The following is a 22,981-nucleotide window of genomic DNA, read 5'->3' as shown; positions in this document are numbered from 1 at the left end:
CCCTGGTTCATCATCCACCTCCACTCACTGAAGAGTCAGGTGCGGGCCGCTGAACCTCAAATCTGGCCGAACGGTCCACCGACAAATCTGGCTGGACCTCCTCAAAATCTACCGCTCCACTCTAGCCTGGGCCAAGTCATCTTTCTACTCCAGGATAATCCTGGAGGCGAAGAACAACCCCAGGCTTCTGTTCTCTACCACATCCCGACTCCTCCGTGCCCCCTGCCATCCCGCACAGATCATCTTCTCCAACCTTCACTGCGAGGAGATGCTGGATCTCCTTGAATCCAAAATCAAGGAAATTCGCTCTGCGGTCACTGCCCCTCCAACTTCCACCCACCCCCCACCCCTTCCCTCCCACACTCCAACTGCTACCCATCCTGCCCTACACACCTTCGAACCCGTTTCCCCACCCTCTGTCAACAACCGCATCCTGTCCCTGAAACCCACCACCTGCTCCCTTGACCCCATCCCCACTCCACTCCTTATCTTCCAGCTCCACCTCCTCGCCCCACTTCTCACAGACATCATCAACCTGTCCCTCTCCTCTGGCTCTGTTCCCATTCCCATAAAAACTGCCCCCATCACTCCCACTTTAAAAAAACCCTCCCTTGATGTGTCGCAGCTATCAAGCTACCGGCCCATCTCCAACCTCCCCTTCCTGTCCAAGGTCCTTGAAAGAGTCGTGACCTCCCAGCTGCGTTCTTTCCTCTCCACCCATTCATTATTCGAACCCCTTCAGTTGGGTTTCCGTGCTGCCCATAGCACAGAAACCGCCCTGGTCAAGGTCACCAATGACATCTTGACCATCTGCGACCAGGGATCCCTTTGCCTCCTCGTCCTCCTCGACCTATCAGCCGCATTCGATACGGTCAACAACGCTATCCTACTCCACAGCTTGTCCTCCCACCTCAACCTTCAAGGCCCTGTCCTTGAGTGGTTTAGGTCGTACCTCTCCCACCGTCTTCATTTTGTTTCCACAAACGGCTTTTCCTCCAGCCCCCGCACTGTCTCATGCGGTGTCCCTCAGGGCTCTGTCCTCGGTGCCCTCCTCTTCACCCTCTATATGCTCCCCCTTGGTGACATCATCCGCAGACATGGGGTTAACTTCCACATGTATGCGGATGACACCCAACTCTACGTTTCCTCTTCTACCCTCAACTCCACGAACACCGATGTCCTGACAGCCTGCCTGTCCGACATTGAGTCCTGGACGAGAGACAACTTTCTTCAGCTCAACGTGCGCAAAACTGAGGCACTCCTGATTACAACAACAACAACAACAAGATTCCATTTATAAAGCGCCTTTCACGTCAGGAGGACGTCCCAAGGCGCTGCACAGTTGGGTCATGACCCGAGCAGGGGGGAAATGGTCAGGGTGAGGGAAGGGAGGGAGCGAGGAGGGGGAAATGGTCAGGGTGAGGGGAAGGAAGGGAGGGAGCGAGGAGGGGGAAGAGAGTCGAGAGGGGAGCTGAAGGCTCGGTCAAAGAGAAAGGTTTTGAGACCGGCTTTGAAGGAGGAAAGGGAGGAAGCAAGGCGAAGGCACTGGGGGATGGAGTTCCAGAGCCTCGGGGCTGAGAGGCTGAAGGCCCGACCACCGATGGTAGGGCGGTTGGGGCGGGGGACGTGGAGCAGACCGGAGCCAGAGGAACGGAGGGTACGGGCAGGTAGGTAGGGGGATAGTAGGTTGGAGAGGTAGGAGGGAGCAAGGCCGTGAATGGCCTTGTAGGTGAGGATGAGGATCTTGAAATCAATCCTCTGGGGGATGGGGAGCCAGTGGAGGCGAGCGAGGGTGGGAGTGATGTGGTCCCGAAGCCTGGTGCGGGACAGTACACGAGCTGCAGAGTTCTGAATGACCTGCAGCTTGTGGAGGGAGGTGGCGGGAAGGCCGGCGAGGAGAGAGTTCCCATAGTCCAGCCTTGAGGTGATAAAGGCATGAACTAGGGTTTCAGCAGCGTGAGGGGTGAGGTAATGCCGTAGTCTGGCGATGTTCCGGAGGTGATGGAAGGCGGTGCCAGTTGTGGTGCGGATGTGAGGGAGAAAGGACAGCTCAGGGTCGAACAAAACGCCGAGGTTCCTGACTGGCTTTGAGAGGTGGAGAGTGCAGCCTTGGATGCTGATGGTGTCAGCGCCTGAGGTTCGGAGGCGCTGGCGTGAGCCAATCAGGAGGGCCTCGGTTTTTCGCACGTTGAGCTGAAGAAAGTTGTCTCTCGTCCAGATTAGCTCGCGTCAGCGCCTCCGCACCTCAGGCGCTGACTGCATCAGCATCCAAGGCTGCACTCTCCACCTCTCAAAGCCAGTCAGGAACCTCGGTGCTCTGTTCCATCCTGAGCTGTCCTTTCTTCCTCATATCCGCACCACAACTGGCACCGCCTTCCATCACCTCCGGAATGTCGCCAGACTACGGCACTACCTCACCCCTCACGCTGCTGAAACTCTGGTCCACGCCTTTATCACCTCAAGGCTGGACTATGGGAACTCTCTCCTCGCCGGCCTTCCCGCCACCTCCCTCCACAAGCTGCAGGTCATTCAGAACTCTGCAGCTCGTGTACTGTCCCGCACCAGGCTTCGGGACCACATCACTCCCACCCTCGCTCGCCTCCACTGGCTCCCCATCCCCCAGAGGATCGAATTCAAGATCCTCATCCTCACCTACAAGGCCATTCACGGTTTTGCTCCCTCCTACCTCTCTGACCTACTATCCCCCTACCTACCTGCCGTACCCTCCGTTCCTCTGGCTCCGGTCTGCTCCAAATCCCCCGCCCTAACCGCCCTACCATCGGTGGCCGGGCCTTCAGCCTCTCAGCTCCTAGGCTCTGGAACTCTATCCCCCAGTGCCTTCGTCTTGCCTCCTCCCTTTCCTCCTTCAAGGCCGGTCTCAAGACCTTTCTCTTTGACCGTGCGTTCAGCTCCCCTCTTGACTCTCTACCCCTTCCTCGCTCCCTCCCTTCCCTCCCCTCACCCTGACCCTTTCCCCCCTGCTCGGGTCCTGACCCAACTGCCCAGCGCCTTGGGACGTCCTCCGGACGTGAAAGGCGCTCTATAAATGAAATCTTGTTGTTGTTGTTACTCCACATGCCTAATAATAATCCCTCAAGAAAAAAACAATAATAAAATTAGTCACTTCAAACCATGACTGTTTATGGGACACTGCTGTGCGTAATTGGCTGCCACGTTTCGCCCACAAATGTACAGTAAATTCACTTTACAGTATATTCTGTGAAGTGTTTTGAGACGTCTAGAAGACATGAAAAGCGCTATATCAAAATGCAAAGTTTTTTTTAAACTGAGGTCCCATCTGCCTGTTCAGATGGATGCTAAAGATCTTGTTATACTATTCAAAGGGAGTTTCTTCTTGTGGCCTAGCCAACCATCCCCCCAAATAAAAATTAGTCATTTATGTTATGGCTGCGGGACATGTCTGCGTGCAAATTGGCTGTTGTGTTCACCCACAAATAACCGCATCCTGTACAGTAATTAGGGAGGGATGAGAAAGGTGCCCAAAAGCATAGTCGAAAAGATAGATCTTAAAGTGGGAGTTAAAGCAGGGAAGGGGGCAAGGAGGAGCGACTCCATTATGGAGCGGGAGCAGAACAGTTGAAAGCTTGGGGAATGGGGGGTGGGGGAAGAGGGTAACAAAAAGAGAAAAAAAGTTCGGGCAAGTGATAAAAAGCATGCCATGTTTGCTGAATAGAGGGCGTGGGTAGGTTGTAGGTGGTCACAAAGGCAGAGTAGGATAAAGTTGTGGAGGATTATGAATGTGAGGCTAAGGAATTTGAATTAATTCCTTTGGGGGGATGGGAGAAGTATTGAAGTGTTGAGATTTGTATAGTGTTTGGAATTTAAATATGACCATAGGTCCCAACATTACCAGGTGCTCACACATCCAAAGTACCCAGATGGCATGAGTGGGCACCTGGAGTGCTTTCGAGACCTGCCCAATAGACAGGTCAGTGTGACTCCAGGTCCACGTCCCTCCTGATGTGTCAACATGTCGAAGATACTGCTGTTACCTTCTGCTCTTGTACTGAGAGACATATTGTTACACAGTTAGTGAACAAGGATTAGTTTAGGTTTGCACAGCTTTATCTGTGACAATTAACAAGGTATATAAGATCTTATTCAAAGCTAGTCAGTGGGGCCCAGTAAAAGAGAAATTGCAAGAACTTATGATTGTGTTTAGTTACAATGAAAATACGTTCATCCATAACAACAACAATAAGATTGCATTTATAGAGCGCCTTTCATGTCGGGAGGACGTCCCAAGGCGCTGGACAGTTGGGTCAGGACCCGAGCAGGGGGGAAATGGTCAGGGTGAGGGGAGGGAAGGGAGGGAGCGAGGAGTGGGTAGAGAGTTGAGAGGGGAGCTGAAGGCACTGTTGAAGAGAAAGGTCTTGAGACCGGCCTTGAAGGAGAAAAGGGAGGAAGCAAGGCAAGTATATACAAAGTATATGTATAAAAATACACTATCACTACACTTTACAGAATATCCTGTGAAGGGCTTTTGAGATATCCCCATTGAGAGGCTCTATATCAAATGTAAATACAGTATTATTGTTAAACCTTGTAAATTAAACACTAGAATTTAATCCACATCTTAAATTCACATTAATCCACATTTAAGGGCCACATCTGCGCCATGACCCACTCTGTCTTCCCCCAACACAACATCGCAAAGCTCCACCACTGTCTCACATGCAGGCCACCAAAACCCTCATACATGCTTTTGAGGCTTGAGTATGCAAACTCATTGCTTGTCGGCCTCCCCAACTCCTCCCTCCACTGGCTGCAGATCATCCAGAACTCTGCAGCCCACGTCCTCTCCTGCACTAGGTTCCGCGACCCTATCACCCCCATCCTCACCCAACTCCATTGGCATCCCATCACACAGAAGATACAGTTCAAGATCCTAGTCCTCACTTTCAAAGCCCTCCATTAGTCTTGCTCCCCCCTACCTCTGCGACCTCCTAACCCCCTACCATCCTGCTCGCTCCTTCCGCTCAGCACGCTCCAGCCTTCTTCACGTCCCCCTCCTTGCTCGCCCCACTATTGGCGGGCGGGCCTTCCGCCACTCTGCCCCCACACTCTGGAACTCCACCCCGCAGACCCTTGCTCCTTCAAGACCCATCTCAAGACCCTCCTATTTGACCGTGCTTTTGATCTTCCTGCTTTCCCCCTGCCCTCCACATTCCCCGACCCCCAGCTCGGGTCCGAAACTCTGTCTGTCCAGCACCTTGAGACATCCTCCCAACGTGAAAGGGGCCATATAAATGTAATTTTGTTGTAGAATTACATAAATTCAGAGCACTGTAACTGGAAGACTTTAACACAAACTTAGATATATGTCAGGATAGAGAGAGGGGGATAAAGAAACTGTTGCCTCATTTATTTCAATGCAAAATCTCACAATCTCAAAAGGCGCATGGTCGAAAAAAGGTAACAATGAGGCAACAGAACTGACAAATATTTAACAGATGATCACTAGCCACAGTCATTATGGATGACAGACATTCTCAGTATCTGCCAAATGATTCCTAGTTGGGGACAAATTCAGGCAGTTCTTTCTCTGTTCTTGTTGCAGGTAAGTTCAAACTGAAAAGTGCAATGCGGCAGTCACACTGAAAAAGTCAGATGACTGACATGAGTGAATGTTTACTCTGTGCTAGGCGAGTTTATATCTGACCCAGGAGTACTCAATCCTGGCTATCGAAACAAAAAATATGCTTCACAACCATATACAAACAAACCAAACCCAAAGTTTACCTGAAAAAGAGTTAAGTTCACAAAATGGGGTAGAGGTGTCTACTTATGGTGATCAGAAGAATAGTTCATCTACAAATACATTGAAGCCCTATTTTAATGTGGTCGGCTGGCTCCAATATCTCACTGGCCACGTCATAAGCAAAGTGAAGTAGTGGCTTCACTTTGTGGTCTCCTCTACATTGAGTAGACGAAACAGATTGGGTGACCGATTTGCCAAACACCTCCGTTCTGTCCACAAGCACAACCCTGAGCTTCCCGTTTCTTGCCACTTCAACTCTGCTGCCCAATCGCACTCTGACCTCTCCATTCATAGTCTCCTACACTGTTCCAATGAGCCACAGTGCAAGGTCGAGGAACAGCACCTCATTTATCTGCTAGGGACCTGACAGCCCTCTGGCCTCAATATTGATTTCAAACCATAACAGCTTACCTTCCCCCTCCCTCTCTTCTTTGACCATTACATCATCTGGGTCCCACACACCTTTTCTCTCTCTGGTCTGCCTATTTTGTTGCAATCCCCCTCCTTTGTTTTGCATCACTAACACCTCTTTAACCCATCATACCCTGTTCTCTACCCCATTTTCTCCTTTGTCCTCCTTGCCCTGCCTCCCCCTTCTCTGTTAGCCCTTAAATGTCTCTCCCTCCCAACATGCCCCAGTTCTGACGAAGGATCGTGGACCCAAAATGTTGACTCACTTGCCTTTCTCCACAGGTGCTGCCTGACCTGCTGAGTGTTCCCAGCGACTTCTGTTTTTGTGTATGAAGCAGTGACTGACTTGTAGGGTGCCAGGTCACCACTGACACAGTGAAATTACAACATTTAAAGCACATAGTGAAAAAAGTGGCATCAGCCATGACCAGACAACTTTGGACAGAACAATATTTTTTTAAATTGCATTAAGCGTGGTTAACTAAAAAATAAGTATCCTGCAAGTGTTGCAAATGTATGCAGATTGAGACTACTCCAATGGAAAGAAACATCATCGCCATAGTTGGCTGAAGTTTAAAATGTTTATAATGAAAAACTGCAGACAACGTACTTGTCTATAAAGACAAAAAAGGAGTCATACAGTAATTAAAATTCAACAACATAGTCCTTTTATTTATCATTGTAAATTTTTAATCGTTTTTCCCCGCCTTTGTCACATCCCTCACAGGCTGAGTTACTTTTTAAAACATCCCAAACAATTCTTCAAGTCATTACAACTTTATTCACTTAATGTAGTAGATCCTAAATTATACTTTTTAAAAAAACATTCATTGTTTATTCTTCGTTTCTTTCAAAGTTTAATTTTTACACTGACCCAATCTCTCAAACATTTATGGTAGAGTTTCATGTCAGCCTCTGGAATGCCAACTCCACAAAAGTTAGCCTATCCTGTTATGCAAATTATATTAACCTAAGTTTTTATTTTACATTTTATTAAGCTGCCGATGTGTGCCATAACATGCTAAAGCTATGCATTTCATGTACGACTTGCTGGTAAAGCCAAAAGCTTCAGCACAAATTCTAGACATTCACATGGAAAAGACTATTATGAATTATAGGTCTCACACTTCTGGAAAACAAACATTCTTCACCAGTGAAGTATCCTTTATTTTTATTAGAATTTACATTACTGTTCCAAGCCAGCCACAAGAAAAAATCCATATGTTTGAAAATCATGTCATGGGAGTAAATCGAAGCAGCCCAAAACACATGAAGAGCAATTTTGATCTCAAACCATTCTGCTAAGAAGTTGTTGTGAACCTTTATTACGTGTAATTACTTAAAAGACTAACACCAGATGGTGAAGAGGTGACTTTGCCAAGCGAACAACTGATTCAAGATCAAGCGTTCAGGTAGAGAAATATAAGACCACTGAATTGGATCCATCAGAATAGTGAAGTCCTACCATTGCATCACCATACTTGTAACATTTGTCAAACTTAGATTTACTATGGATATAAAGCAACTTACCCTGCTCTTTTATATGACGAATTCGTTTCACAGTTTCTTTTAAGATTGCACATTTGTCTGGTTTTACATTGAAGTTATCAATGTCATTAAAATTAGCAAATATCAGCTCAGCAAGTTCTTCAATATATTTATTTTCTTGCTCACGATGACGTTTCTCAGTGCTACGTTTAGGGCTGTCAAGACACAAAAACAGTTAAGTTATTAAATACAATACAAAATTACATTTGTATAGCTCCTTTCATGTCGGGAAACAAGAATCAAATCGTACCACTGGTTTGATTCTGAAAATGTAGTATCTTAAACACAAGTCACATTTAACAATTTCTGCATGGACTGGTTGGTCAGAATGGCCTGTTTCTATGCTGAATCATACTATCCATTTGTATTCTTCAAATCAAAAATACTTTTAGAAAAAAGGATATTGTAATTCCTAACATTTCAAGATCCTCACCCTTGTATTCAAATCCCTGCACTCCTCTGCAGCCCCCGACCTCTCTGACCTCTCTCCTCAAAACAGTGCTCGTTGCCTTCGTTCCTCCGGGTCTGGCCTCCTCCTTGTCCTCCGAGTCCTCCGCTCAACCCTTGGCGGCCGTGCCTTCAGCCACTATGCCCCGAGGCTCTGGAACTCCCTTCCTCACTCCCTTTGCCTCGCTCCCTCTCTTCCTATTTTCAGGTCTCTGCTGAAGACCTTTCTTTTCGACCGCACCTTTGGCCACCTTCCTCCCCTCCGCCTGGCTCGGTCCCGGGATCCGTTACTGTGAAGCGCTCTGAGACACCATTCGGCTTGGAGGGTGCTACATAAATCCAAGTTGTTGTTGTTGTAACATTGGTCCTGTGCTTAATAATTTTGGTATAACTATTCCATTCTCATTTGGTAAAGCCTTTTTCAACTCTGCGTCACCAATTCTCCTGGTGTTAATATAGTTGCACAGAAACAGCTAAAATAGTGGTACCAAGTGCAATTCTGCAAAGCAGACCAAATCATACAACTCTTACTGCCCTCATAAGTCAAACATATAATTGAAGTGGAAGGAAGGTACTAACAAAATAGCTCTATTCCTTAACCAACATCTCCAAATCAACCTGAATGATCAGAAACCTACCATTTTGTAATTTGTTGGGCAGTGAAAGATTTTAATTGACCTTTCCTAATGGTCCAGCAAGGGACAAAAACCATGGTAATTACCAGCCTGAATGCCTAAAGCTTTCTTGCTCTCCCACCAAGAGGCCAATAATTACCTGCATCGTCTCGTACAGAGGTATTGCCACAACAACATCTTGAAATAGCTTCAAACATTTAAAAAAGGCTGTTCAATGGTTGAATGGATAAACAACAACAACAAGATTCCATTTATAAAGCGCCTTTCACGTCAGGAGGACATCCCAAGGCGCTGCACAATTGGGTCAGGACCCGAGCAGGGGGGAAATGGTCAGGGTGAGGGGAGGGAAGGGAGGGAGCGAGGAGGGGGGAAATGGTCAGGGTGAGGGGAGGGAAGGGAGGGAGCGAGGAGGGGGAAGAGAGTCGAGAGGGGAGCTGAAGGCTCGGTCAAAGAGAAAGGTTTTGAGACCGGCCTTGAAGGAGGAAAGGGAGGAAGCAAGGCGAAGGCACTGGGGGATGGAGTTCCAGAGCCTGGGGCTGAGAGGCTGAAGGCCCGACCACCGATGGTAGGGCGGTTGGGGCGGGGGACGTGGAGCAGACCGGAGCCAGAGGAACGGAGGGTACGGGCGGGTAGGTAGGGGGATAGTAGGTCAGAGAGGTAGGAGGGAGCAAGGCCGTGAATGGCCTTATAGGTGAGGATGAGGATCTTGAAATCAATCCTCTGGGGGATGGGGAGCCAGTGGAGGCGAGCGAGGGTGGGAGTGATGTGGTCGCGAAGCCTGGTGCGGGACAGTACACGAGCTGCAGAGTTCTGAATGACCTGCAGCTTGTGGAGGGAGGTGGCGGGAAGGCCGGCGAGGAGAGAGTTCCCATAGTCCAGCCTTGAGGTGACAAAGGCGTGGACCAGGGTTTCAGCAGCGTGAGGGGTGAGGTAGTGCCGTAGTCTGGCGATGTTCCGGAGGTGATGGAAGGCGGTGCCAGTTGTGGTGCGGATGTGAGGGAGAAAGGGCAGCTCAGGGTCGAACAAAACGCCGAGGTTCCTGACTGGCTTTGAGAGGTGGAGAGTGCAGCCTTGGATGCTGATGGTGTCGGCGCCTGAGGTGCGGAGGCGCTGACGTGAGCCAATCAGGAGGGCCTCGGTTTTTCGCACGTTGAGCTGAAGAAAGTTGTCTCTCGTCCAGGACTCGATGTCGGACAGGCAGGCTGTCAGGACATCGGTGGTCGTGGAGTTGAGAGTAGAGGAGGAAAGGTAGAGTTGGGTGTCATCCGCATACATGTGGAAGTTAACTCCATGTCTGCGGATGATGTCACCAAGGGGGAGCATATAGAGGGTGAAGAGGAGGGGACCGAGGACAGAGCCCTGAGGGACACCACATGAGACAGTGCGGGGGGTGGAGGAGAAGCCATTTGTGAGACAAAGTGAAGACGGTGAGAAAGGTACGACCTAAACCACTCAAGGACAGTGCCTTGAAGGTTGAGGTGGGAGGACAAGCGGTGGAGTAGGATAGCGTGGTCGACCGTATCGAATGCTGCCGATAGGTCGAGGAGGACGAGGAGACAGAGGGAGCCCTGGTCACAGATGGTCAGGATATCATTGGTGACCTTGACCAGGGCAGTTTCTGTGCTATGGGCAGCACGGAAACCTGACTGAAGGGGTTCGAAAAGTGAATGGGTGGAAAGGAAAGAGCGCAGTTGGGAGGCGACAACTCTTTCCAGGACCTTGGAGAGAAAGGGGAGGTTGGAGATGGGCCGGTAGCTTGATAGCTGCGACGCATCAAGGGAGGGTTTTTTCAGGGTGGGCGTGATGGTGGCAGTTTTTAAGGGAATGGGGACAGAGCCAGAGGAGAGGGACAGGTTGATGATGTCGGTGATATGTGGGGCAAGAAAGTGGAGCTGGGAGATAAGGAGTGGAGTGGGGATGGGGTCAAGGGAGCAGGTGGTTGGTTTCAGGGATAGGATGAGTTTGGTGACAGAGGGTGGGGAAACGGGTACAAAAGTGAGTAGGGGAGGATGGGTAGCAGTCGGAGTGTGGGAGTGAGGGGGTGGGGGGTTGGTGGATGTTGGAGGGGAAGTGACCGCGGAGCGAATTCCCTTGATCTTGGATTCAAGGAAATCCAGCATCTCCTCGCAGTGAAGGTTGGAGGAGATGACCTGCGCGGGGTGGCGGGGGGGACGGAGGAGTCGGGTTGTGGTGGAAAACAGTAGCCTGGGGTTGTTCTTCGCCTCAGGATTATCCTGGAGTAGAAGGACGACTTGGCCGAGGCTAGAGTGGAGCGGTAAATTTTGAGGAGGTCCAGCCAGATTTGTCGGTGGACCGTTAGGCCAGATAAAGGCACACGTTGTGGTACTGAGCCATGCAGACCTACAAGCTCCGAGGTTTGATCCTTGCCCTGTATCAGCTCTTAAGACAGGCTATCATGGGGCACAATAATTAGCCTCAATGTCCCTCAGGTAGAGGGAAAAACATTTAACCAAATTCCACTCGGTTACTATCCACTAATCCTTGCTAGAACCCGGGCTTAAATAAATATTGAATGAGTGCAGGATTTCTTTAGCCACAGCGTTCATTTCCTGCTGGCAAAACTACACCACACTATAATGTGAGTTATTTTACTGCCATGAGTAAAGAGTTCCGGAAAAACATGGCTCTGTGGTTAGTACTGATGCAAAAACTAACAGACCCTTTGCTTATCAATTCTGAAGCTGACGTACATGTTTGAAGATCTTCAGATATTCACATCATGTAGTTCATATTTATCTATCGTACAATAATTGATTACAAACAATAGTATCATGTTGGAGTGGAACAGAATGAATGTTTTTCAAAAATATTGCGCTTTAAATGAAAGAATAATCCTGATTCAATATTAAAACAAAAATAAATGTAAACATGTCAGAAAAGCAAATTTAGTCATTGGCAATATCTCTAGGGCAGAGAAATGCAATGTTACTGTAGAATACCTTGACTTAGTTATGTAAATAGACATGCAGTGGTTAGCATATTCATGATTCATAAGTTCTATTTTCCTTTGCTCCTCAAGCTTTTTCTTCAAGATACTAACTCAACCTGAGGTACACTCCTATTTGCAAGTCAAGCCTCAGGAGTGGCAGCAGACCATTCAACTGCAAAGGTTATCGCAACCAAACCAGATCTTGTCCTCACCTCAATGTCTGCACACAAGCTTTCCAGAAAAGTCCACTGGTTGAGAGTATTACTGAATGAATAATGAATATGAGCAAGAATAGCTGATCATGCCCCTGGTGACATCTCTAATATCTGCTAACTTAAAGACCAAGGATCATGATCAAGAAGGCAAAGATCTTAACACTCCCAACAATTCACTCCCTTGATTGAATCTCTTACCTTGGTCGTGGGTGCTCACATGGCGATTCCTTACGCTTTCTTGAATCTATTCTTGTAGGGTCAGAGGAGTTTTCACCCATTCCACTCATCTTGTGGACATATAAGCAACTGGAAAAAATAAAAAGATTTACATTTTCATTAGAACTTTTTCTAGAGAGCAGAAGCATCACAGTTACAGATCAATTCCATTTACAAAATATCTGCAAACATATTACTCAGCAGTTCAGAGCATGTTTGTTCAATCATCTGGTTTGGCCTCAATCTACTGTTACTTTAAGTATTAATATAAGATCTCTTCCTACTAAAAATCGCCAATTGTTCCACACATTTCAGACAGAAATTTACAAAATTTATTTCAACTGCAGTTCTTTTCCTGCTCATTTTTTTGCTCAATTGAAATCAGTCAGAGCATGAGAAACAACAGACCAACCGAGTTACTGAAACTGCAAGGAGATTAAAAAAAAGGAACACCCAGCCGGAATCTCTCCCAGTGTACAGGCCAATAAAAATAAAAAATTGGTCCAAATAAAATTGACCATTCACTTTGTGTGCGCTGTTCTGCCCTTTTCACTCACAATCACTACACTTTACAGTAAATCCTGTGAAGTACTTTGAGAAGTCAACAATGTAAAAAGCATTGCATCAAATGTAAGGATTATCACCAATTATTAATAATCACTGAAAATACAAATACTGTTATCCTATGTTAGGATTTTACACTGTCCTCAGGAATCATCTTTATTTGACCTTGTTGCATTGCACATTAGACCACTATTCGGTCTGAATGGGGCCAAACAATTCAACATCTAAAGCATCTTCAAAACTTTAGTTTATTGGTCACAGTGAATAGTTGTCAAATTCATACAGGCATGTCACCCTAGTTACTGCAGAAATTGTATCAACATTACCAGTCCAACTTCAATAGCGAATAACTTGGTTCGTTTTGAAAACGGTATTATGGTGATGCAGAACCTGGCTCTGCAACCCTTCCACTTATCCTAACCACGACAGTCGCTGTTCTACATCACTTCAGAACCGACAACAACAATTTGCATATATACAGCACCTCTCACGCAGTGTCGCGTCCCAGAGCGTTTTACACCAGCAAGATTAAGAAAAAAGGTGGACGAAGATGCAGACTGCTGCTAACATAAGAAAACAAATATATCAGCTTCCAGTTTTAGATTTCTGACACCCAAAGATTCTGTTTAAAGCAAACTTTGCATTCTACAGGAAGGTCTGGACATCCCTTCCATCTAATCAGCGTCTCAGTCAACCTGAGAATACTGAAGACTGTGGGGGAGATCAAAACTAAAAGTTGCAGAGATGATCCCACAATATCTGACCTGAGCGACTTGATCTAGGTTTCCAGCCAGTTTTAAAGAAATCTAGAAACCTCTTTGTGTGGATATATTGCCCATCTCTCCAAATCACCCCATCATTCAAGTTTTCACTTTCTCCACCCCCCACTCCTCATATTTTGCTCTCTGTTTCATTTCCTTTTTCCTTGCTTTAAAAATTCTGCACTGGTGAAGCTGTCACATTTGACCACTATATTTCAAGGTGACTTAGTTTAAGCTAGTAGAAGGTTCAATGCGCTAAGTGATTATAACCATTATACAATTATTCTATTCCAGAATACAGTGAAGCCGTATCAATAACTCATTGCTTGGGATTTATAAAATCTCAACCCGATTTATAGCAAAGCAAAATACAGTTTGACTGCATATGCTTGAAACGGCCCAGCACTGAATGCAGCAGGTTCAGAGCTAAAAGAATATCTCATTTTCTGTCACTGGATTTTCACACAAATTAAAAGAGCCAATTTATGAGTTCAGTTTGACACTTTAAGCACTAAGGGGGAAATGATTTGAATGGCAACCAAATAAACCCATAAGTCAATCAAGTCAGTGGAGTCCTGTAGCTCAGTGGTTAGAGCACTTGCCTCACAAGTGAGAGACCTGGGTTCGATTCCCAGCAGGGCGAAACCTTGGGCAAGTTTCCCTACTCCACATGCCCGATAATAATCCCTTAAGAAAAAAACAATAATAATTTGGTCACTTCAATCCACAGCTGTTTGTGGGCCACTGCTATGCGCAATTGGCGGCCGCGTTTCACCCACAAAAATGCAGTCAATTCACTTTACAGTATATTCTGTGAAGTGCTGTGAGACGTCTAGAAGACGTGAAATTGAAATGATCAATTTATTATTGTTTTTTTCTTGCGGCATTATTATCAGGTGTGCGAAGTAAGGAAACTTTCCCAAGGTTTCACCCGGCCAGGAATCGATCCCAGTCTCTCGCTTGCAAAGCGAATGCTCTAAACACTGAGCTACAGGACACCTAGATATTCAAAGATGGAAGGTTCTGTCTCAATTTCTTGGCTATGTGAAATTATCAATTATGCCATCATTCTAGTTTGCAGAGATATCAAGATTGAAAAGGTGGAGTTGTTTGGGTAAGATTCAGTTAGCAACATCAAATTACTGATTATGCAATTTGTTTTACCACAGAATAAACAAATGTTTCTATGGCATCATTAAATCCAGTAACAACATTGAGTTTTTCTTATGACCTCATCGGCTAAGCACACATTTAGGTCACCCAAACCAGACGAATAGTCCTGTTAACAGAATTGAAATTGCTTCTACTTTTAACATTCCTTATGATCTCAGAATATACCAACAATTAAGAAAATATTTGGTGCACTTCAGAAACAGATAAGAGTAATGTGAATTAGAGATCAAAAGGTATTAAGAGACACTACTCCCTTTCACACACCACAAAACCTTCTCCTGGTCCTAGTAGTATCTTGCTTTAGATCTGACTACTGAGCACATTTGTTTATCAAAACAAAGGAATGAGTTTTTTTAAAATCAAACAAATGTGTCATATTTGACAGGTGGACTTTTCAAACCCGTCTATCAAGTACACATTTTGGGTCAATTCCAGCTGGAATTTCTCCAGTTTTCTAGAAGCCCTCAATGTTTGAACACGTAAACAGCTCTCCCGGAGAGAGGAAGCTCTCAACCATCAGTCATTCTGACAAGTACACAACTCCTGCTGTAGGTAGGTTGAACCACTGAGAAAACAAGTGGGTACAAGTAACAGGCGTTCATGAATTTGAACCTATGGAAGCACCTGATACTTTCCCTTGGGGGTGAGGTAATATGGCCCCAATAAAAATCATATACAGTCCCTCTTTATCCAAGGCAAATCAAATCCAAGGCAAAATGTCTTCTAAATAAAGGTGAACGCTCAACACTTTAAACCTTTTCTTTTTAAGGTGCTCTTAGGTTCATTGGTTTATTAAACTAACTTTGAGATGGTAAAGTGGAACAGTAAGTATTTCTCCTGGCTTAAATGTGAACATCAACAGCTTCGGCAGCAGGAAATGGAACACTCAATGGGATGACAACAGACCTGTAGCGATTTCCTGAAATAAAACTTCAGACTTTGCATCCGATAGACACACATTTTCTGTTGAGGTACATTCCTTTCAATTTACAAAGGACCCAACATGCTCCCTCACCAAGCAATATCCTCTATCATGCCCCAGAAAAAAAAGGGGGGGTGGGGGGAGAAGGATGAAGCAGGATCTTAGAGAAAGTCAATAAAGCTAACACCCTCATGATGCATGATGACCAATAATTCCCAGCATCTCCTTATCCAAAATGGAGACATTCTCAATTAGCGCAGATAACTGGTTTTCTACTGCACTTTAAGCTACTAATCGGAAAACATTCAAGCCTTTCAGAGAATTACCATGACATGGTTGCAGTGATGATTTATTAATATGTGCAACAAGTAGTTTTGGTCTGCAGTTTTATAGTGAAGTTTCCAGTTTCAGACAAGCCTCTTTCAAAAGAAAAGGGAAAAATAGGAGCAAGATCAAGAAAAGATCCTATTCTCAATGCAACTCCTAGTATTCAACGGAATGAATTGCAAATATCTGAAACAAGATGCTTCCAGAGGTATGAGAAACCTAAAGGAAATAAATTGCAATACTTTGTGGGTCACATAACAACAACAACATTACATTTATATAGCGCCTTTCACATCGGGAGGATGTCCCAAGGCACTGGACAGAGTACAGCATTTCAGACCCAAGCTGGGGTCGGGGGAAGGGGGGGAGGGAGATGGGAGATGGCATGGTCAAAGAGGAGGGTCTTGAGGCGGTACTTGAAGGAGGCTAAGGAGGGAGCGAGGCAGAGTGACTGGGGGATGGAATTCCAGAGGTTGGGGGCAGAGTGGCTGAAAGCTCTGCGGCCAATGGTGGGGCGGGTGAGTTGGGGGACTTGGAGCAGGCCGGAGCCGGCTGAGCGGAGGGAGCGGGTGGGTTGGTAGGGGGTTAGGAGGTTGCAGAGGTAGGGTGGGGCGAGACCATGGAGGGCTTTTTTTGTGAGAACCAGGATCTTGAACTGGATCCTCTGAAGGACAGAGAGCCAATGGAATCGAGCGAGAGTGGGGGAGATTGGGTCACGGAGTTTGGTGCAGGAGAGGACACGGGTTACAGAGTTCTGGATTATCTGCAGCCTGTGGAGAGAGGAGTTAGGAAGGCCGACAAGCAGGGTGTTTGCATAGACGAACCTGGAGGTGATGAAGGCATGAACAAGAGTTTCAGCGGCCTGAGTGGCGGAGTCGGGCGATGTTACGGAGGTGAGGGAAGGCAGAGCAGGTCATGGTTTGAATGTGGGGGAGAAAAAACAGTTGCGGGTCGAACAAGAAACCTAGGTTCCTGACTGGCTTGGTGAGTTGTAGTATGCAAGCATGGAGGTTGATGCTGCCAGAGCCTGAGGTGCTGGTGCGAGCCAAGCAGGAGGGCCTCAGTCTTGTTCACATTCAACTGTAGGAAATTTGCCCTTATCCAGGACTTGATGTCCGACAGGCAGTCTGTCAGGACAGCAGTGGTCCTGGAGTTGAGGGTGGAGGCAGAAAGATAAGAGTTGGGTGTCATCCGCATACATATGCAAGTTGACCCTGTGTCTGTGGATGATGTCACCAAGGGGGAGCGTGTAGATATTAAAGAGAGGGCCAAGGGCCGAGCCCTGGGGAATGCCAGACGTGACAGTGTGGGGGTTGGAGGAGAAACTGTTAGAGGCAACGAAGTGGAGACAGTGAGAGAGATAGGATTCAAACCAGGCAAGGGCAGGTCCGCAAAGTTTAAGTAAAGAGGAGAGGCGATGTATGAGGATGGAGTGGTCGACAGTGTCGAAGGTGGCAGAGAGATCGAGGAGGACAAGGAGGCATTAGTGATTTTGACCAGGGCTGTTTCCATGCTGTGGGCAGCGCGGAAGGAACAGAGCTGGAACGCGACGATTCGTTCCAGGACCTTGGAGAGGAATGGGAGGTTAGAGATGGGGCAGTAGCTGGAGAGGAGGGATGGGTCCAGGGAAGGTTTTTTCAAGATGGGGGTGATGACATAAAGGGTCGATGTGAATGGAAAACAACATAACTCATACTATGATTTAAGATACATTTTCTAAGGCTAACACTGACTTTGATCAATTACTGAGTTAAACATAATCCAAAACAAAGTACTTTGCAAAACCACATTACTGTGGTTTCAATATTAACTTTTTCCTTATATCAAGGATTACTATCTCCCTATAGTCTTGGCCATATTGGTGCATGATGTATACCATTTTATCAATGATAACCATATTTACTATTTTATCAAATACATACAATATTTTGAAGTAGTTGATCAAAAGTCCAAACTAACGTAAATTACAAAACTATGAACAGATTGAACTGTGCTGCTTGTATTCAACTCACTAATAATTAAAAATGACACTAGCGTAAGCCAATCACTAGGATTTTAGGACAGGGTACATATGGGTGGAACCTGTAGCTCAGTGGTTGGAACACTCGCCTCGCAAGCCAGAGACCTGGGTTTGATTCCTGGCAAGCCGAAATGTTGGGCAAGTTTCCTTATTCTACACACCTCTGTTTACCTAGTAGTAAATAGGAACCCCGTTGTTAGTCAATTGGCGTATTGCTTTTAAGGGGGGTAATAATTTCTTTAAAAAAATAAAATTGGTCACTTCAATCCAAGATTGTTTGTGGAACACTGCTGTGTGCAATTGGCTGCCGCGTTTCGCCCACAAAATATACAGTCAATTTACTTTACAGTGTGAAGCGCTTTGAGACATCTTGAAGAAGTGATAAGGCGCTATATCAAATGCAAGGATTATTATTATATCAAAAACATAAGCAAATGGTAAGACACGGATTTGTGAACGGCAATTCAATCACTCGTATTTGTACCCAGTAAGCCAATCAAATAAAACTATATTACAGGTTATGCACGCACAAGAACTCTTCAGCATGAATGTTGTTATTGCAAGGTAGGTCAAAAACAATGGAAGCAAAGATAATGCTACTTATTTTCGAGAGCCCTTCAATAAACAGGGAATCTATTCATTAAAAAAAAGGTCAGTTTAGAACTTCAGTTTCGAGTTTGCATTGAATACCTGTGTCCAAAGAGAGCTTAGATTGTCTCCTGTTACTGCAACCTGGATCAGCCCAAGAACAAGCAATATGATTTCCAAAACCAAAATGTGTTTAAAGGAATTGCACACTTATACAGAATTAATTTTTTGGCTGGAGGTTTAAAGTAATCCTTGCATTTGATGTAGCGCCTCATCACGTCGTTGAGACATCACTGAGCCCAGTCTAGGTAATGCAAAGTCCCAATGTAGGCCTCGAGCTCACAACCTTCCAACTCAGATGAGAAAGTGCTACCAATTGAGGCAGGCTAATACTTGTCGAGACTTTACACAGTCAACAGGGATTGTAGCAGTTATCAATCAAATTGCTCTCTGGAGGTTTAAAGACTTGTTTGTACATGGATTGGGTTAGCTAGGCTCAGTAATTTTGATAATGCTCATCTGGGTCTGAAGAATATGTGTTCAAGAACCCCAACAGGATTGAGCTCAAACGAAGCTGACCCCAGGCAGTGTGGGAGTACTGCATTCTTACAGCTGCCATCCTTCACATGAGACAAGGACTTTAAGCCAAGGACTCTCGACTGATGTACATTAAAGATCCATGGCATTATTTTGAAGAACAGCAATTCTGGTCAATTCAACCCCATTATATCCAAAATTCCCAAAATACAGATTATAGTTGGTCACTCATCTCATCACCATTTGTGAGCTGTTGCATTTACACATCATCTTAATTTACATGCAAGTGAGCAAATGGAAAAGTGTCCCCAGCCAATATTCCTCCTTAAATCCAAATTCGTCCCACACACAAAAAAAAGTTGACTACGCATCTTATTGTTGTTTCTTTCTATGTTACTGATTGACTGTCACAAGTGTCTACTTGATGGTAACAACACTTTAAAGTTATGGACCCAATTAATATTGTACCCCAATGCAAAGAGCTTCGACAAAGTGAGCAAGCTATTTGCTATGGATGACCTGGGAAAGCGCATGTGTTGACGGGTCAGAACTTCCATTTCCCACGATTCATTTGCAGCCAGTATTCTGAATTGAGCATTCAGGGATAGTGAAGACTTTAATGCTTCCTGTGCTGGGTTCAAACAGAAGACTGCGCATGCGTACTTCAATGCATGCGTCAACCGGACAGGACGTCATTTCCCACGCTCGTTTCAAGCTAAACACTGTGTACTTCAATGTAACTTGTACATGCACACGCATCATCAGGTCAGAACTTCATTTCCCATGATTCAATGTAGCCAGTAAGTGTGGCAGCACTTTACAAGTTAGGAATTGATTTGCTTTATAAAATATGACATGCAATGAAATCTAAGTGGCGTTGATTGGAAATTGAATGGGACTCGGGTGTATGTGTTACAGTAAAGTTGTGAAACCAGAGATTTCAAGAACAATTTGCATTTATATATAGCACCCTCACACAGGAAATGGCTCAGTAATTTGTGAAGTTGGAGAGGTCAAGGGTGGGGTTTTCTAGGAAGGGAATGATGACATGTGGTGAAACCTGTAAAATTCAGTAAAATTGTGAAACCATTAAATCACTGAAATTTAGAGGTCATGGATTTCTTGGAAAAGTGATCCTAGTAGTGGAGAGGGTAGTGGTAGAGGGGATCCCAGGAACATCCTTGGTGTTATCATTAATAGAGATTGAGACACTGTCCAGTACAAGATAGCAGTGAAGGCCAGCATCCTGAGGGGTCTATATTCCAGGAACCAATTTCATCTCTGTCCACAACGATGATTAACAGAGACCTGGGCCAACCAGGAGAAGTCAATGTACAGTCGGTTTGTGGCAGCCAAGGCTTTACGACGTGTAACTGTAGTCAGAAGAAATGTCAGACCAACCGTTGTAAATGCTTCAAAGCAAAGCTAAAATGTGACTCCTGGTACCATGGAAACCTCACTTGTGTTAAACGAACATTTGACTCATCACTGAATGAAAATAACATGAACTTTATGGTGAATAAATATTAATTTTCATAATGTTATTCGTTGATAATGCTAACAAGGGTCTTGGCAAGGATATCAATATGATGAAATGATCATTTTTAGATGAAATCCCTGACTCCTAATTTCAGTGACTTCATGGTTTCACAATTTTGCTGAAAATTTCAGGGATTTCACAACTTTACTATAACATATGTACAATTTAGGCGATTGTACGATTTATAAAGATAAAGACTTGGGAGTTTTACTATGATATGCAGAATGGTTTCCACAAAGAGATGATGCCATAGTATAGATAGGCAGTCACCTTGTAAGTAAAATTGATTTTGGGCAATGTGAATATCAAGAAGAAATAAAGTTGGGCCATACATTACTAATTTTGGAAAACGGATTTTTTTTAACAACATCAATACAGTCCTAAAGTCATTCTAGAAATATGGCTGTAAAAATCAGCCTACAGGTCATGTCCCTACCAAGCAACTTTATCGTACTGGTGAATTGTTTAATAGATATTTTAAAGAAATGGGAGTGTACATTTTCTGCATTGATTATTAGCTTGGTGGTCCACCTAGGGAGATTTTAAAGATCATTTATTGACCAGACCAAGGACTCCATGTGTCAGATGTATAGAAGAATTTGATTTAAAGTTCTGTTAACATTTGTGCGCTGCAAGCATTTGAATAAAACATATCACAAACAGAAAGGATGTTTCCAACAGGATTGCCATTTCACTGGCTGGTTTCGATTGGGTTACATTTTATTGACAAGATGTTGAAGAACCAGGCATGTACTCAACTGCACAAGATTAAAAGAACCTCCACTGCAGTTCTTTGTTCTTTTTGCTCTTATGCTTGCGGAAACAATGGTAGGATTTTAAAAATACCTCAGTAAGCATTAAAATTGTACGTCCCGAATGAATGAGGAAGAGAAACTAGACTATTCGATAAACACTCTAAACAAACATTAAGTCTGGAAACAAAATGGATATTACAAGGTACAAGAGGGAAAGGGAGTAAGAAGATAGTCAAAAGAACTATGGGGACACAATAGATAAACAAAGTAACCGAGTTTGAAAAAGGTCAATACATGGAGTAAAATTTGTATAAACATTTGGAATGCCGTTTTAAATGAAACACCTGGGATTAATGACCACCTCTCCTGATCTTAATTCATTCCTCTCCAACCAAAATGCAAAACGTTCTCCAAGCTTGTTTCTTGGCATGCCATCAGCATTCCCAGTTTTCAACTTTTTTTCAAAAAAATATTTTTCTTTAGCCATATCATTTTTATAACAATCTAATAGAACTGACATTTTCTGAAACTGATAGTCAAAAGATTTTTACCACAGGACAAAGGTGTCCTGAACTCGAATTGGTGGTTTATAGGGCAGGTAAACAGGACTGAAAGGATTGCTCCACCGGCACACAACACGATGGGCTGAATGGCCTTCTGTGGGCTAATTTCTAAGGTTCTACATAAACCAGGAAAGATTGGGATAAATGGGCAACATCATTTCTTAAAACATTAGAAATGTTATCCTATCCATTTTACTGTGTCTTTTGTCCTTCTGTAATTATGGTTTTGAGTAGTAAACAATGCAAAGAAAAATGTGCTGTCAGAATGAGAGCAGAAATCACTATTTTGACCTTCATAATATGAACAAACATTTGTATACACACAAGAAGCTGCACTGAGGAATTAACTCAGAGAATGATATAGTAACACTTTAGCTTCACAGGAGTGAAACATTTTTCGGTGCACATTAAGAAACATTCGATGGTTCTTCCATTCCCTTTAACCTATTAGCTGTTTATCACGTATACTGGTAATATGCAGGCACGTACCACCCACCCACACAATCAATTCAACACTGCCTTGACCCCCCTCACAGATTTCCCTGTTCGTACCCTCAGCTTGTATATGTATACACGATAAGAGAACACAATCTGGGCAGAGGACTTTACTGGAAGCGAATTCAGAGAACAGTAGTTTTCATATAGCAACTGCTATTGGCACGGTTACCCGGTGAAATTTATTTTTTGCTAAAATTAGGAAAAATACAATCCTTTTAGCTGCTGGGTTGGCACAGAACTGAGCAGAGTCAGAAAAGCAAGGTTCATGGGAAAGATGAAACGGATTAAATCAAGGAACAGGGAGCGTGGTCAAAGTGGGGGGGTGGAGAGTAGTGAGACAAAAAAAAGTTTTAAAAAATTGGCAATGTCCTTTTGAGGCTAGCCTCCATTACTTTCTCACCTGGACCAAATCTGATCTAATGATCCACCGGTAGATCAAAATGTACCACTCCGCCCTCACCTCCGCCAAATCGTCCTTCTACTCAAAGATAATCTTGGAGGTGAAAGACAACCCCAGGCTCCTATTCTC

At 44.8% G+C, this 22,981-nt stretch overlaps 1 protein-coding gene across 6 annotated transcripts in view; it reads right to left on the bottom strand.

Moving 5' to 3' along the window:
- The window catches only part of ncoa2 (nuclear receptor coactivator 2), a 154,507-nt gene that overhangs the window by 61,946 nt on the left and 69,580 nt on the right, over positions 1–22,981 (bottom strand). For all 6 annotated transcript variants that reach the window (XM_007886931.2, XM_042332452.1, XM_042332453.1 and 3 more), the window contains 2 exons: positions 12,187–12,294; positions 7,724–7,896 (listed from right to left, as the gene is read on the bottom strand). In XM_007886931.2, coding sequence (XP_007885122.1) covers positions 7,724–7,896; positions 12,187–12,275 — 262 coding nt within the window. In that variant the 5' untranslated portion in view covers positions 12,276–12,294. The remainder of the gene's footprint in view (positions 1–7,723; positions 7,897–12,186; positions 12,295–22,981) is intronic.

This window comes from Callorhinchus milii, unplaced genomic scaffold, assembly GCF_018977255.1.
Source record: "Callorhinchus milii isolate IMCB2004 unplaced genomic scaffold, IMCB_Cmil_1.0 Scaffold2, whole genome shotgun sequence".
NCBI lineage: Eukaryota > Metazoa > Chordata > Chondrichthyes > Chimaeriformes > Callorhinchidae > Callorhinchus > Callorhinchus milii.
This window is presented reverse-complemented; position numbering and strand designations above follow the sequence as displayed.